At 39.5% G+C, this 12,349-nt stretch overlaps 1 protein-coding gene across 2 annotated transcripts in view; it reads right to left on the bottom strand.

Moving 5' to 3' along the window:
- MDFIC2 (MyoD family inhibitor domain containing 2) overlaps positions 1-10,387 on the bottom strand; it is a 48,073-nt gene extending 37,686 nt beyond the window's left edge. For both annotated transcript variants that reach the window (XR_006013780.1, XM_042014065.1), the window contains exons 1-2: positions 10,111-10,387; positions 9,349-9,436 (exon numbers count right to left, since the gene is read on the bottom strand). Coding sequence is in view for 1 of the 2 variants with exons in the window: in XM_042014065.1 (XP_041869999.1) it covers positions 9,349-9,436 (88 nt within the window). In the remaining variant the exon portion in view is untranslated. The remainder of the gene's footprint in view (positions 1-9,348; positions 9,437-10,110) is intronic.
- Positions 10,388-12,349: the final 1,962 nt, after the last annotated feature.

The following is a 12,349-nucleotide window of genomic DNA, read 5'->3' as shown; positions in this document are numbered from 1 at the left end:
TGAAGCTCATGGGCTATTTATTTATTCAAATCATAAACAAACTAGGAAAAGAAAAAATATTGCTTAGCTGGAAGCTGAATTGGATAAGTTTCAATACGTTATATGCCTTGTTTTATAATAGCAATAGTATTCTTTTAAATAGTAAGCACTTAAAATATCTGCTGACATTAAATTTGATCACCACATCACCTAGCCAGAATGACTACCAGGTGCCATAATTGCTTTTTCTTACGATTCCCTCCCTTGGCTTTCTTCCCCTAATCTCATCATCTCTTTTATTGTTTTGCCCACTCCTGGAATATAAACATGGATTTCAGAGATTTAAAATTAACCTACAACTTCTTCTTTTTTTAATAAGGAAATTTGATATTTTTAAAAATATTTATAGACAAGGGAAACTGTTCAGAAAGTGAAACTGAAGACACTTGAATTGACTTTTGAGTTTCCATTCTTTTATCTTCCCCCTTCTTCCCCTTTGCCTGTGAAATTTCATAGTGAATACTTTTCAGAGCTTCTTGTTTGAGGGGAAAAAGTGTAGTGTGTTTTAAATTTAGTTAAAACTTGAATATTCTGAAGGCAAATAAAACTTCATCATGGTATACTGTGTGGTTATTAAAAAAGTAGTCTAGTGACAGAGAAGTCTGAGTAATAGTCGTCAGCTTAACTTGGATGCATGTTTGAAATAATTATTCATATTCAATATGCTGTAGGAACAGGAAGAATCATATTCCAATTTAAATTTTGGCATCCAAGCATTTGCGGATACATGAAAGCATTTTGGCACAAGTTTTAGTTGCCATGGGCGTGTAACTAAACAAAATTTTTGGTGCTAGAATGGTTTTAACTTCTATTTAAGACAACTATCTTTACAAAGATCACAAAGCAGAAAGTTCTCTAAGTCTGATGTCTGAATTTTCTTCAATTGGAAGACACTGATTTGGCCTTCAGTGTCTTACACTGAAGAACTCAAGTGGTCTTATTTACCCAAAATCTACACTTCCTTTAAATTACAGGTGCAGTGGTAGAAGCAAAGAGTGTTCCTAGTTGCATCTCTGCTGCAGTAGCATCTTCTTTCTTTTGAAGCTGTTTGTAGACATATTTCAGCAAGAAGAACATAATCTGTCAGTAATCAGCTCTCTCATGTCTCAACAATATCATGGCAATGTTTGTTTTTCTGTAGAGCACAGCAGTGAGTGGTGCATCTACTTCTCTATCTCTGGAGCCCACTGATGTATTCAGGCAGAAGTTTTTCTTCCTGGGCGTATTTCTATGCTGTGTGTATTCATTTATACGTGAGAGAAGACAACATTATCATGTTTAACTGCTGCAATCATAAGCACATTAAGTAGACAGATAATAAACAATCCATCTGAATTTATGATTAAGTTAATTGTGTCTGTGTTTTTCTAATGTGTTTATTCAGATTAAAGACTGAAATTAGAATGAGACTATATAATCAAGAGACCCTAAGAGACTGTTTGACTCCTATAAAATAAAAATTAATTTAGTTTAGGGGGATAACAAAGATCCCTGCAACACTGAAATATCACTTAGGGGGTGAAGAGGGCCTGTGAAATTCTCTTCAAAGAGATGAATCTCAGGAGTAGTAGAGTTATTAAGGAACTCAGCTGACACTGAGGGCTTCAGCACCTAATTTTTGCATGTGCCCTTCTGTCCAGAAGGCAGCAGGTTCAACCTTCTATACAGTGCACGCAGAGGGTTGGGCAACTGGGACAAATAAAGTGAGGGGAGAGGTTGGGGTGTTGAATCTCAAGGATTTTCCACTTTTTACTGATAGCTGAATACTCTCCCTGACAGGAGTCAGAACTCATCTCCTGCCCTTCACTCAGGTGTCCTTTGTCTCTCTGGAGCAATTAGCTTTAAGTGGTCAATCCAGACAGAGCCACTTGGGAATCTCCAAGCCCTGATACTCCATAGAGTATCTGATAGCTGGGGATGAGAGTTTTCTTCTGGAAGGAGGGAATTTGAGTATTTTCATATGTTCATGTGCTCTGAGCCCTGATCTGAAGTCACAGATCTAATCACCAAGCTGTTTGGAGAAGGGGTTTGTGTCCAGGATTTTATTACTGGTCATTTAGAGCAGTCACTATTAATGTCTCTCTCCATTTGGACTTAGTTCTAAATACTTGTTTTAAAAATAGTTGGAAAATAATTCTGTTGAATCTCAGCTAACAAGAAATGTTTAAACTAATTTCATGTCTGGTCTTTTTTCCTGTAATATCTTTCAAAAGCAATAGACCACCAGCCTGTCCAGTATTTAGTCCATCCTCACAGCAATTTGTCTTGAGTACTTGGAGGCAGTTTTATTTTAGAGAATGATTGCAAATCTTCAGTGAGATGAGGGGAGATCTATTTTTTTCATAACCTAATTATATTTAATCTGAATATTTCATTGAACTCCTTCAATAATAAGGATTTTGCTACACCTCTGTATGACTGTGACGGTCAGTTTGGCTCTACGTACCAGTGTGTAATCTTCCAGGCCTATAAAACATCTTCTAAAAACTGGCTCTGAATAATCCATGATTATTCTGCCTTCTAACTCAATCAGGCCTGCATAGTTTTTGTTGGGATGGGCTTGTACTTGGGATGGTCTCAGATCTAGCAGACCAGTTTGGCATTTGACCCTTCCCTCTATGAAATGAGGTGGTAAAATGAGCCATGGCTTTGTTCCTCCTGCTGCAGTGATGCCCTGGGATGATTAGTGGTATCTATTCTTAAGCATATTGGGACAAATGAGATTTTTTGCAAGCCAGTGCAGCTCTGCTGCTTTAATGGAATTACTCATTGCTTTGACACTGACCCTTAGGCTAAGATTTTCCATGCACCAGTTTGCCATCTTAAGTAGGAAGTGCTATGGAGGCCCTTGGACGTGTGGGTTCTGCTTTAATGTTTATGTTGCTGAGATACTCAACAACTAAAGAGTGTCTGTACTGTTATTTCGTGTTTTGTGCTACTGACACAACTATGGGCAAAATTCTGAATGTTTTGCCCAAGTACAGCAAAGCATAGAATTGGTCTGGAAAATTTCCAGTAGTGAATGAAACAATGTGTTCAGGTCTTCCCCAGCACTAACAGTTAAATTAAATAAACTTTTCCTTTGTAGAACAAGTTTACTTCAGGAAATCAAACCTAAATAAACACTCATCTATATTTTTATAATAGATATCCAGGATATCCACACATAGAAGCATGACTTTAAGCCTTAAAATCTTTATCACCCAGAGAAATACCCCTGTCTTTACTGTACATCCAAAGTCTTACATCTTCAAGGATCTTCCAGCTCAAAGGTCAAGGACCCCTCAGTTTATAACATTGTAGTTAGGAGTGGTGAGCTGGGACCATTGCAGGTTTCATATACTCCCTCTCCATTGGAAGAGTCTTTAAATCTGCTGGTTTACAACTTAAAGGAAAGGTTGTCTTCATTAATTCATTTGGTCATAGTCCTGAAGCTGACAAGGCATCTTTCAGGAATTTGAGCCCCCTGGGATCCTTGTCATCAGTTTTTAAATGCACTCTTTTTGTGTGTGTGGTGTTCTTATCTGGAAACAGTCTGCTTGGATTAGAACATTCATCTGAGAGGCATTTGGCATTTTCTGTTACATGAAACTGAGAAGTCTTTCTTTGCTATCAGTCTTCTGTAAAGCTTTTCAATGCAATGACTTAATTCAGGCTGAAAGAAGAGAGTGAAAAAAGCTTCTGGACCCAAGTCAGCAAAATTCAGGAAACAAGTGTCCAAGCTTGTATGTAAAATTGCATTCACTGACTTGTGAAATTTTAGGAGGAAATTCTAAAAATGTCATTTAACTCCCTAAAAGAAGGGATCCAATTCAGATCAAAACACTCTGCTGGGAATAGTCTCAGCAAAAGTACAAGCCTTGTACTTTTACTCCAGTCCTCCCAAACCAGGGACAAAACTGGAAGGTTGTAAAAACTGGGAAATTCCCTGAGTATCTCCAGGACAACTCTCCTTCTGCAAAACCAGTCTTGTGGCATTATGTCCTTCCCATTTTATTAATGCTTGTAAAAGTCTCTTGAAGCCCCTGGGTAAATGGGAGAGGAGTGCTCTGGGAAAAAGGCATTTTTGAGTGCTGCCATATAGAAAGGTTTTCCTCTTATCCCAGGACCAGGCTGTGGGAAGTTTTGATGAAGTCAGGAATAGTCTGCTCCTGTGTCAGATTTCTGGGATGTACCACGAAGAAATGTGGCCCAGTCTCACCCAATGGGATTAATACTGGAATAAGGTATTATTTGAATAATGTCACTACAGCCAGGTCTATGATATGAGTAAATCTCTCTTTTCATATGAAATGTAGTCCTTTTAAGGGGTGAAATATAATCCTGAACAGAGGCTCTATTTACCACTTAAGCCCTATTTTATGGTTTAAGTGCTGACCTTGCACTGACCCTCAGTACAGGGCTGAATTTCACCCTACAGCGAAAATCTGCTGGCTGGAGAAGTGGATTAAAGAAATTGGGGCTAGACTTTTTACTATTTGCAAGACAATGAAAACAGGCTTATTTTAGACAAAAATGTTTCTGATTTATGGGAATTTTAGTGCAAAAAGGGGCTATTTTTGAGAAAGTCTTGAGATTAGAATTTCAGTTACATTTTTGGCAGGAGAGCAAGGAAGCCATTTCATTAACTTTTCACTGGAAGTTATATATGGAGGGCATTTGTGTACACAGCTGGGCAGCATAAAACAGGAGGGCTTTGTGTGAAAATATCCTGAAATGAAATTTCATTTCTGTATGACTTGGATCTGTGTTCCTGGGCTGCCGTGGCCAGTTTGGGATGAAACCATGGGAGGGCACTGTGAGGCCCTCACACATTGTTTTCCCCTGCGTTTGCAATGGATGCAGAAATAGTGAACAGACCACTGTGGTCCCTGTGCAAAATCACTGTCACCTTTTATAGCTTTATGTCCGTCAGATAAGCTCCTGCCTGCTCCCACGTATCCATATGGCTGTAATCATCGAGTGATACCGAGAGATTTGTTTGTAAGGAGCTCCAAAAGCCACATGCTGAGGCTGGTGTGAATTTAGCTCTGCTTTGACCTCCCTCCTTTCCCACCAGATGGCTGCTAATCGTGGCACTAAATCACTGCCACGGTGGAAAGAGCCCCTGGCCCTTGTGGAAGAGGCAGCGCCGTGGCCGTGCTGTGCAAGGTGGGACCATCCCAGAGTCAGCTCCTGGGAGTGCTGCTCATCCTTGAGCGTTGCCTTTCTAAAGGCATGTCTTGTGTAGCTTCCAGATTTTACAGGACCCTCTAATGACCATGTTTGGTTAGGGGCCCAGAGATGCTTCTTGTTTGGAGTGTGAGGATCTGCTTGTTGCGTATTCAATCACAGAGTGGTTTGGGTTGGAAGGGACCTCTAAGGTCATCCAGTTCCATTCCTTGCCATGGGCAGGGTCACCTCCCACTATCTCAGCCCCGTCCAACCGGGCCATGGACACCCTCCCGTGGAAGAATTTCTTCCTAACATTTAATTCAAATATCTCCTTTTTTTTTTTTTTTTTTCACTTTAAAACACTTCCCACTTTTCTTGTCACTCTGTCTCCATGGAATGTTGTGAGTGCATGAAGCAGGTGGGGACTCAAGGCCTTGCAGAGGACATTTCTCTAATATTATCTTCAAGTTATATTGGCTGTTCTTTATTTATACATGTACATTCACATTCTATGTTGTGCATGTCAGGGCAAGACAAGTGGAGACAACACATGCACTGGGGATTCCTGCTCTAGTTTTTCATGGCAGATAACTTTTGAAGTCCTTCTTTGCTAATGAATCCAATGCTTCACTCTGCCCTGATGTTTTGTAAGCACTAACACAGGGATCTCTATAGCTCCATCCAAAAGTGACTCCCATCTCCAGCAATGAGCTCTTCCCCATGGGAGGAAGAAAGTAATAGCTGTCTCCACCAGTAATAGCTGTCTCCACCCCTATGTAAAGTAGGGGTCATTGTCTGGTTTTGCTGCTATATCCCAGGCTTTCCCTGGGTTGGTTCACATCACTGCTAAGGTCAGACAAGCAGAACTGCCTTTTCTCCATGCTCATTCATACTGATTCTGGTTGAGTTGCATGTGATGGTCTGATGCATACCCTCCAGGTGCAGAGTTTCTCATCCGTTGTGTGATCTTTAGAAATAATAGTCCTGAAGAATATTCCATACTACCAGAAAACTTTGTTGGTGTATATATTCTTTACCCTGAGACATCTTGGAATAGAATTGTAAACGTTTCACCATCCTTGTTCTCACTTTCAGCCCTGGGAGTCTTTCATGTTGTCCACATCTAGACTTCCCTGCTAAATGCCTCAAGAGATAGAGATGTTTTGGGACTTTTTTAAAGTCTAAGCAAACCTAGGAAACACATTTAACACTTTCTCCCCTGTTCACATTTTGATTATTATTTCATTATGGTTCTACAATCTGCAGGTGCTGCAGAGGACCCTTCACCAGAAAAAGCCTTGTAGTACAATCAAGAAAGAAAAGGAAAAGATAGATGTGTCATTGTCCTTTAAAAAAAATACAGACCAAGGCTATGATTATGTATGTGTTTCTGTCCCAGACTGTGCTAACTTGTGCAACATTTATGTCCCTGTGTCATCTTTAACTCCTATCAGTTTCCTGGTGCACTTGTGGCAGGGTTGTGAGGGCACATCAGTGAGTAAAAATGACTTATTGAGAGACAGAGGTGTGAGCTGAACTGTTTATGCTCTTCCTGCTGATAAGATACAACCCTAGATGCCCAGCTACTCTTTTTCTCTAACACTTTTCACAAGGCTGATTTGGCTTGTTTTGCTTTGGGGAAGTTTTCCCTCAGAATGAGGCTTTGATTTCTGCTGTTAGAGGGTTCAAGACAGAAGTAAACTATCTTCTTCCAAGAAAAAGTGGAAGATATTAACTGGTAGCCAGATCAAAATCCCCCCTGCCCTGATTAAACAGGTTCTAATGCTGAAAGACAACAAAAATTTATAGATACCTTATTTTGCTGTTGACCCACTGTACTACCAGTCCATGAGCTTTTACTTTGCAAAGCATTAGAAAAAAATGAAGTCTAGGAAAGAAACTAAAACCACAGCCTAGTTGTTTATTTCTGATACTATGTGGTTCATGATTGTTTCTTTAGAAGGAACAAATAATCAATACAAAACCATGAATAAAAATAACTTTTCTTTAACACTGGATGCTAAAAGAACATATAGTCTTCTTACTGTGCCTGATGGAAACAGTACAAGTCTGTTCTCCACAATTCTTTGTTTATTGGAATGCCTGAAATCTATACATGAGGTATTTTTAAAACATTTAAACATAGAAGTTAAGCTTCTGCTCCAGACAATTTGTTTCACCATATTCTAAAATCCCAGTGCCTACCACAGAAGTGCTTAAAGCAAAGAAACAACAACATTTTTTTTAAAGAAACAAACTTCAATTTAAGACAAAATAATTTCCATATTCTTATTTCAAGGAATATTTTCTTTCCTTGTGAGACACAATCATTTATTGACTCAACTGCTGTAGAAGACCTTCAAGGCCCAATTCTGCTCTGTGGCACTTTGGAAAAGAGAGTTGCCAATAGCCAACACTTGGCTCTTTCTGAGAGACTGTAGCTCCTCCAAGTACAGAACAATCAAAACATTGCTAATGATCCTGAAACTGTGCATGGAGTCTCCTTAGAAACTGGAGAAATAAAACCTTGTGAAGCAGCATCACTAAGTGAAATGAGCTCAGGTAATGTACAGCTGTGAGGGCTGTACCTGGCTCCTGGAGGAGGTCTGGCCCAGAGGGTAAATAACAATATGGGACTCTGAGAGCCCTGCCATCCATCTTACTCTGTTCAGAGAAAAGTCCTCTGGACTTTTAAATCCCCTTATAATGTTGCAAATCTCTTGTGTTCTACTCTCTAGTGATGGAATAGATACTCAATTCAGTTATGTGTTTGCTGTTTGCCCATTCAGCTGTATCCCTCTCTGGGACACTCAAACTACAAAGTTTCTGCTTGCAGAGTTGTTATTGAAGTTAACTGACCCCTTGCAAGCAAAGGACTTTGGATGTCCAGCCAAGCCAAGTCTGCATCTTGGTCAGTGAGCCCTGGTGGTCAGTGAGCCCTGCTCCAGCAGGAGCTTTTCATTCTGTTCAAATGCTGTGTAAACATGGAATGCTGCAAGGCAGGGGCATTAATTCAGGCCTACTTTGCTGCAACCCCCACTGCAACTAAAAGATCAAATGTACAATTAACTACATGAGCTTAAAACAGTGATGCACATCTTGCAGACAACATAACAGTGGCTATAAATGTGCCTTTTGCCCAATACCCCCATAGCTGGTGTTTTCAAAATATGAGGTCACCTGTTGAGTCTTTACAAAATAATTTTTTTAGGATTAGAATACAACCATTCTCATTAAAAGCCATAATTTGCACCTAACCATGGACATTTAACGTCCATCCTGTGCATCTTGAAAGTCTACTCTTGGAAATTCTATTTAATTCAAATCCTACTTGTCTGTATGAAATGCAATAAAGTGATTCTGCTATGACCAACAAATATGCATAAAGATGTAATAAGCTGTGTCCTAACTTGGCAAATCAATTTTTTTTCAGCAAGAAATACATCCTAAGAACCTTCCTTCTTTATGTGTACAAACAATAAGGAAATATTTCCAATTTTTTTCGTTTTTTAAAAAAAAGTAGCTTAACAAGTAGAATGTAGTATTTGAAATACTGGTATTTGTTGCAAATTAGTTACTTAATGCCCTTTATTTTTCAGCCTTTAAAACCTGAATGGTCCCCTTACTTGTCTTTTATGACTTCTCCACATTTGAGGGTCCGTGGTTTTGTACATACAAACCGCTGACAACTGAAGTTACTTTATTCTAAGATAATGCACTGCCAAATCCAAAGATTCAGGCTTGATCTTTACTCAAGTTTGAGAAAATGAAATTAATATTAATCCAATTCAGTAACAGGTAATATTAATAAAAACATTAATTAAACATTTCAGTTAATAAAAACTTTTCATCAGAATTAAGATGATCACCAATACTTCTTATAGTTCAGGTCAAAAAAAAACTTACCCAGGAATGCAAGGACATTGGAAAAATGAGCTCTCAGGTTACCCTAAAATTTGGTAATTTAGGCCTTTCTGTACCAAAAGAGATTGTACATGCATTTTACAGCGAAGTCAAGCTATGGAATTTTTATGGTAGAAATTTCAGGCCATGTTTTAGCCTATAAGGTATTTTTCTGCATTTTTCTTTAAAAAAAATTTAAAAATGAGAAATGTCTGAACACAAACCAGTAACTAATAACTCAATGTAACTTACCTTTTCTCAGCCAAGAAATATTTTGCTTGTCATGTTCAAAACTTTCAGCTGGTTTGATTTTTACCTTGTCTGTCTTATCCTCTGACATCTGTGGGAGAGAAAAGAATTTGGGGATGTCAAGTTCTCTTAAAGAAAGTTTGACAGAGAAAAATGTTCTCTGTTTAGATTCCTGCCATAATAAATTGTGCATACTTACACAGACACTTTTTTTTCCTGCAGATTATTGATACTATATAATATCTGAGCCATTGAATTTATGTTCTGTCCCTAAATGCTTTATCAATATTACATAGTTGCTATTTGTAGAGGGAGGCTTTTGTAATGTAACTATAAATTACATTATGAAATGAATTATAAGCTCAAAGCATGGTGGTAATAGATAAACACATAACACATAGAATAGGTACGGTCAGGCTGAGGAGGAGGCATCCAGGCTGCCTGTTTATTGTGGATCAAAGTTGCTGTAAAGCCTGCTGTCAGAGAGGTATAATTATATAAATAGTAATAAATATTTATAAAGGAGACTTGAACAAAGTGTACCCCCCCCAAAAAAAAAATCTTTACCGCACTTGCACCAATTTATTTGCTGTAATGCAAAGAATCCCGAACAAGTCCCGGTACCTGAGGGCATTACGTGCACAGCCCCTGCACTGTGGTTTACTTCCACTGCCTGCTAGGAATAAGATTAGGCAGTCTGGGCTTCTCCTAACTGCTTTATATTGCCACTGAATGCAGTTAGCTCAAGCATTTCTCTATTTTTACCTGTATCTCTCACCCGGGGCAGAGAGCAGCAGGGTTCAGGCGCTGAGGAGAGGAGCTTTTGGCTGAATCCCTCGCTGGGTGTTGGTGTCCAGCATTCCCACACACCGGCAAACCGAGAGGATGAGCAGTGCACTCTCTGCCTGCCTGCTGTGTGGTGCCAGATTTGTCTTGCTGCCAGCATCAGCCAACTTACTGCTGAGGGTTTGGGGTTTTTTTCCCCCCCTTCCGTTGTTGTTTGCATGCACTTCTAGAGCTGGGGAGGGTAGGGAAGGAGGAGGGTAATCAGCATCCCAGCACTAGTGGAGTTCTAAAAAAAAAAAAAATCAGAAGCTTTTCAAATAGAAAAAAATTGGTTTGGAAATGTTATTACTGCAGTTCATAACCCAGTGAATCTGTGAGAGGAGGAAGAAAATAGAAAGGGAACCAGGAAATTAATAGCAACAAATCAGATAAATGTGTCATGGTTTTGGCTAAATATAAGTTAAGATACTGAGGGATACAGAAATTAGACACTAAATATCTATTTACAGCTGTCACTTTGGCAAAGAAATGGTCTCAGCCCATGGGGAGCTGAATGCTGACTCTCCCCAGCTCAGGAGGGTGCAATCCATCCTCACCCCGAAGGGCAGCTCAGCCCTTACCTCCAGTGCCACAGGGCTGAGTGGTCCCTGCTGGGGACAGCACAAGGGCTGGGTGGGCTTGACAGCAGCACAGCCTGGACTATGCCATGCCTTGAAGGCACTACAAAGTTAAGGTTGTTAGCTGTTTTTAAAAATTCTCTTGCCATAGTTACCAGCAATATTGCTAGTAGGAGTAGGGTGAAGCCTAAAGAGAGCAAGATTTTAGGGTGCTCAGGCATTTCATCTTTTCATATAGGACAAAAAAAGTCACTCTGCTTCCCAGAACTGAATTTTGAAAGGGTTGATTGTGAAGTAGGTGCAGAATAAGTCATTTATCATACTTTTTAAGTGATATTTACGAAATTTCAAGCATCATTTGTCACCAGATACTATAATCCAGGATTCCAGTGCTTAAGTGTGGCCAATAAATAATAACATATTCCCTTTGTTATGACAATTATCTTCCTCTATTCTCCCATCACATGTCATTCTTGAAAGAAAAAAAATGTTTTCTTTCTTTTTTTTAAAATCTCCTGTGCCAACATGACTGAGATTCTTCTATCATCTTTAGCTAATTGTGAATTGCATGCTAAGTGCCTACTTACATCTCCAAATAGCAATGATTAGTCTTGCATAGTTTGAAAACCTATTTTAAGCAGGGTACTTCAGAAACAATTACAACCACAGGGGGGAAAACTCTAGGGGTAGTATTTTAAGATCTTTGTTCCATTCTCCTTGGATGCAGCTTTGAGAATCATGTCTTTTCAACTGCAGTTCCTCTTTCTCCCAGAAACACCTATTTTTCATGTTCTTGCATCTGCAATGCTTTAAATTTATCAGTGGTGCTGGTTCTTCAGCTGGATTTGTCAGGCTATGGAGCTCCTGGTGGGTCCTAATAAAATCATCTGCGCTCCACACAGAGCTGTCTAGACCTGTCTGATTGTAACTTGGACCTGGTGCTTCTCTGCATTTCAGAAGCCACTGTTTAAAATGGTTTCCAAACTAAACTAGAGTGACAATTCTCTAGTTCATCTGGCACATTCTCGCTGTTTTTCTAAAGGTTTTTTCAAAATCTCCCAAAGAAAGTAAAACAGATGAGGAGAAAGCCCTTCTAAAACCACAGACCTGAAAGCTGCTGTTGCTTGAGATAGCAGCCCCCAATGTCTTGTCCTTCAGGGATTTTGTCACTTAAACTCTCTTTGAAGCCAACAGGAGCAAGGACCGAGCCTGGACTCAACCTCCAGGAATGTGAGCAGCCAGTGGTGCTTGAAGGCAGCCCATTGCTGAATGTGTCCCCAAACCATGACAATGCCGATTTGACAACACCAGGCAAACACAAACCTGACTTTATATCGGGTTTTATACCTTCGTATTTGACCTTACACCTGACTTTGAGCTTTAACAAAGGTAATGCAGATTAGTGCTCTGAGATGTTCTCTCCACCTGCTGTCCTGAGATGCCCTGCAGGACCCCCAGGTGTTGGTAGCTTGTAAAGCTGCAGAAATTAAAGAACATGAAATAACCCACCAGTGAGTTAAGAAAACATTAAATAACTTTCCTACTCTTTGTATTCTCCATTAATGGTCCTAATGTTTTCAGTCCAGGAATATTAAATGTAA

Source organism: Corvus kubaryi, unplaced genomic scaffold, assembly GCF_017639235.1.
Source record: "Corvus kubaryi isolate FWS band 111438036 unplaced genomic scaffold, C.kubaryi_AGA036_p1.0 136, whole genome shotgun sequence".
In the NCBI taxonomy this organism is placed as follows: Eukaryota; Metazoa; Chordata; class Aves; order Passeriformes; family Corvidae; genus Corvus; species Corvus kubaryi.
The sequence above is the reverse complement of the archived record's forward strand: the minus strand, read 5'-3'. Positions and strand labels throughout refer to the sequence as shown.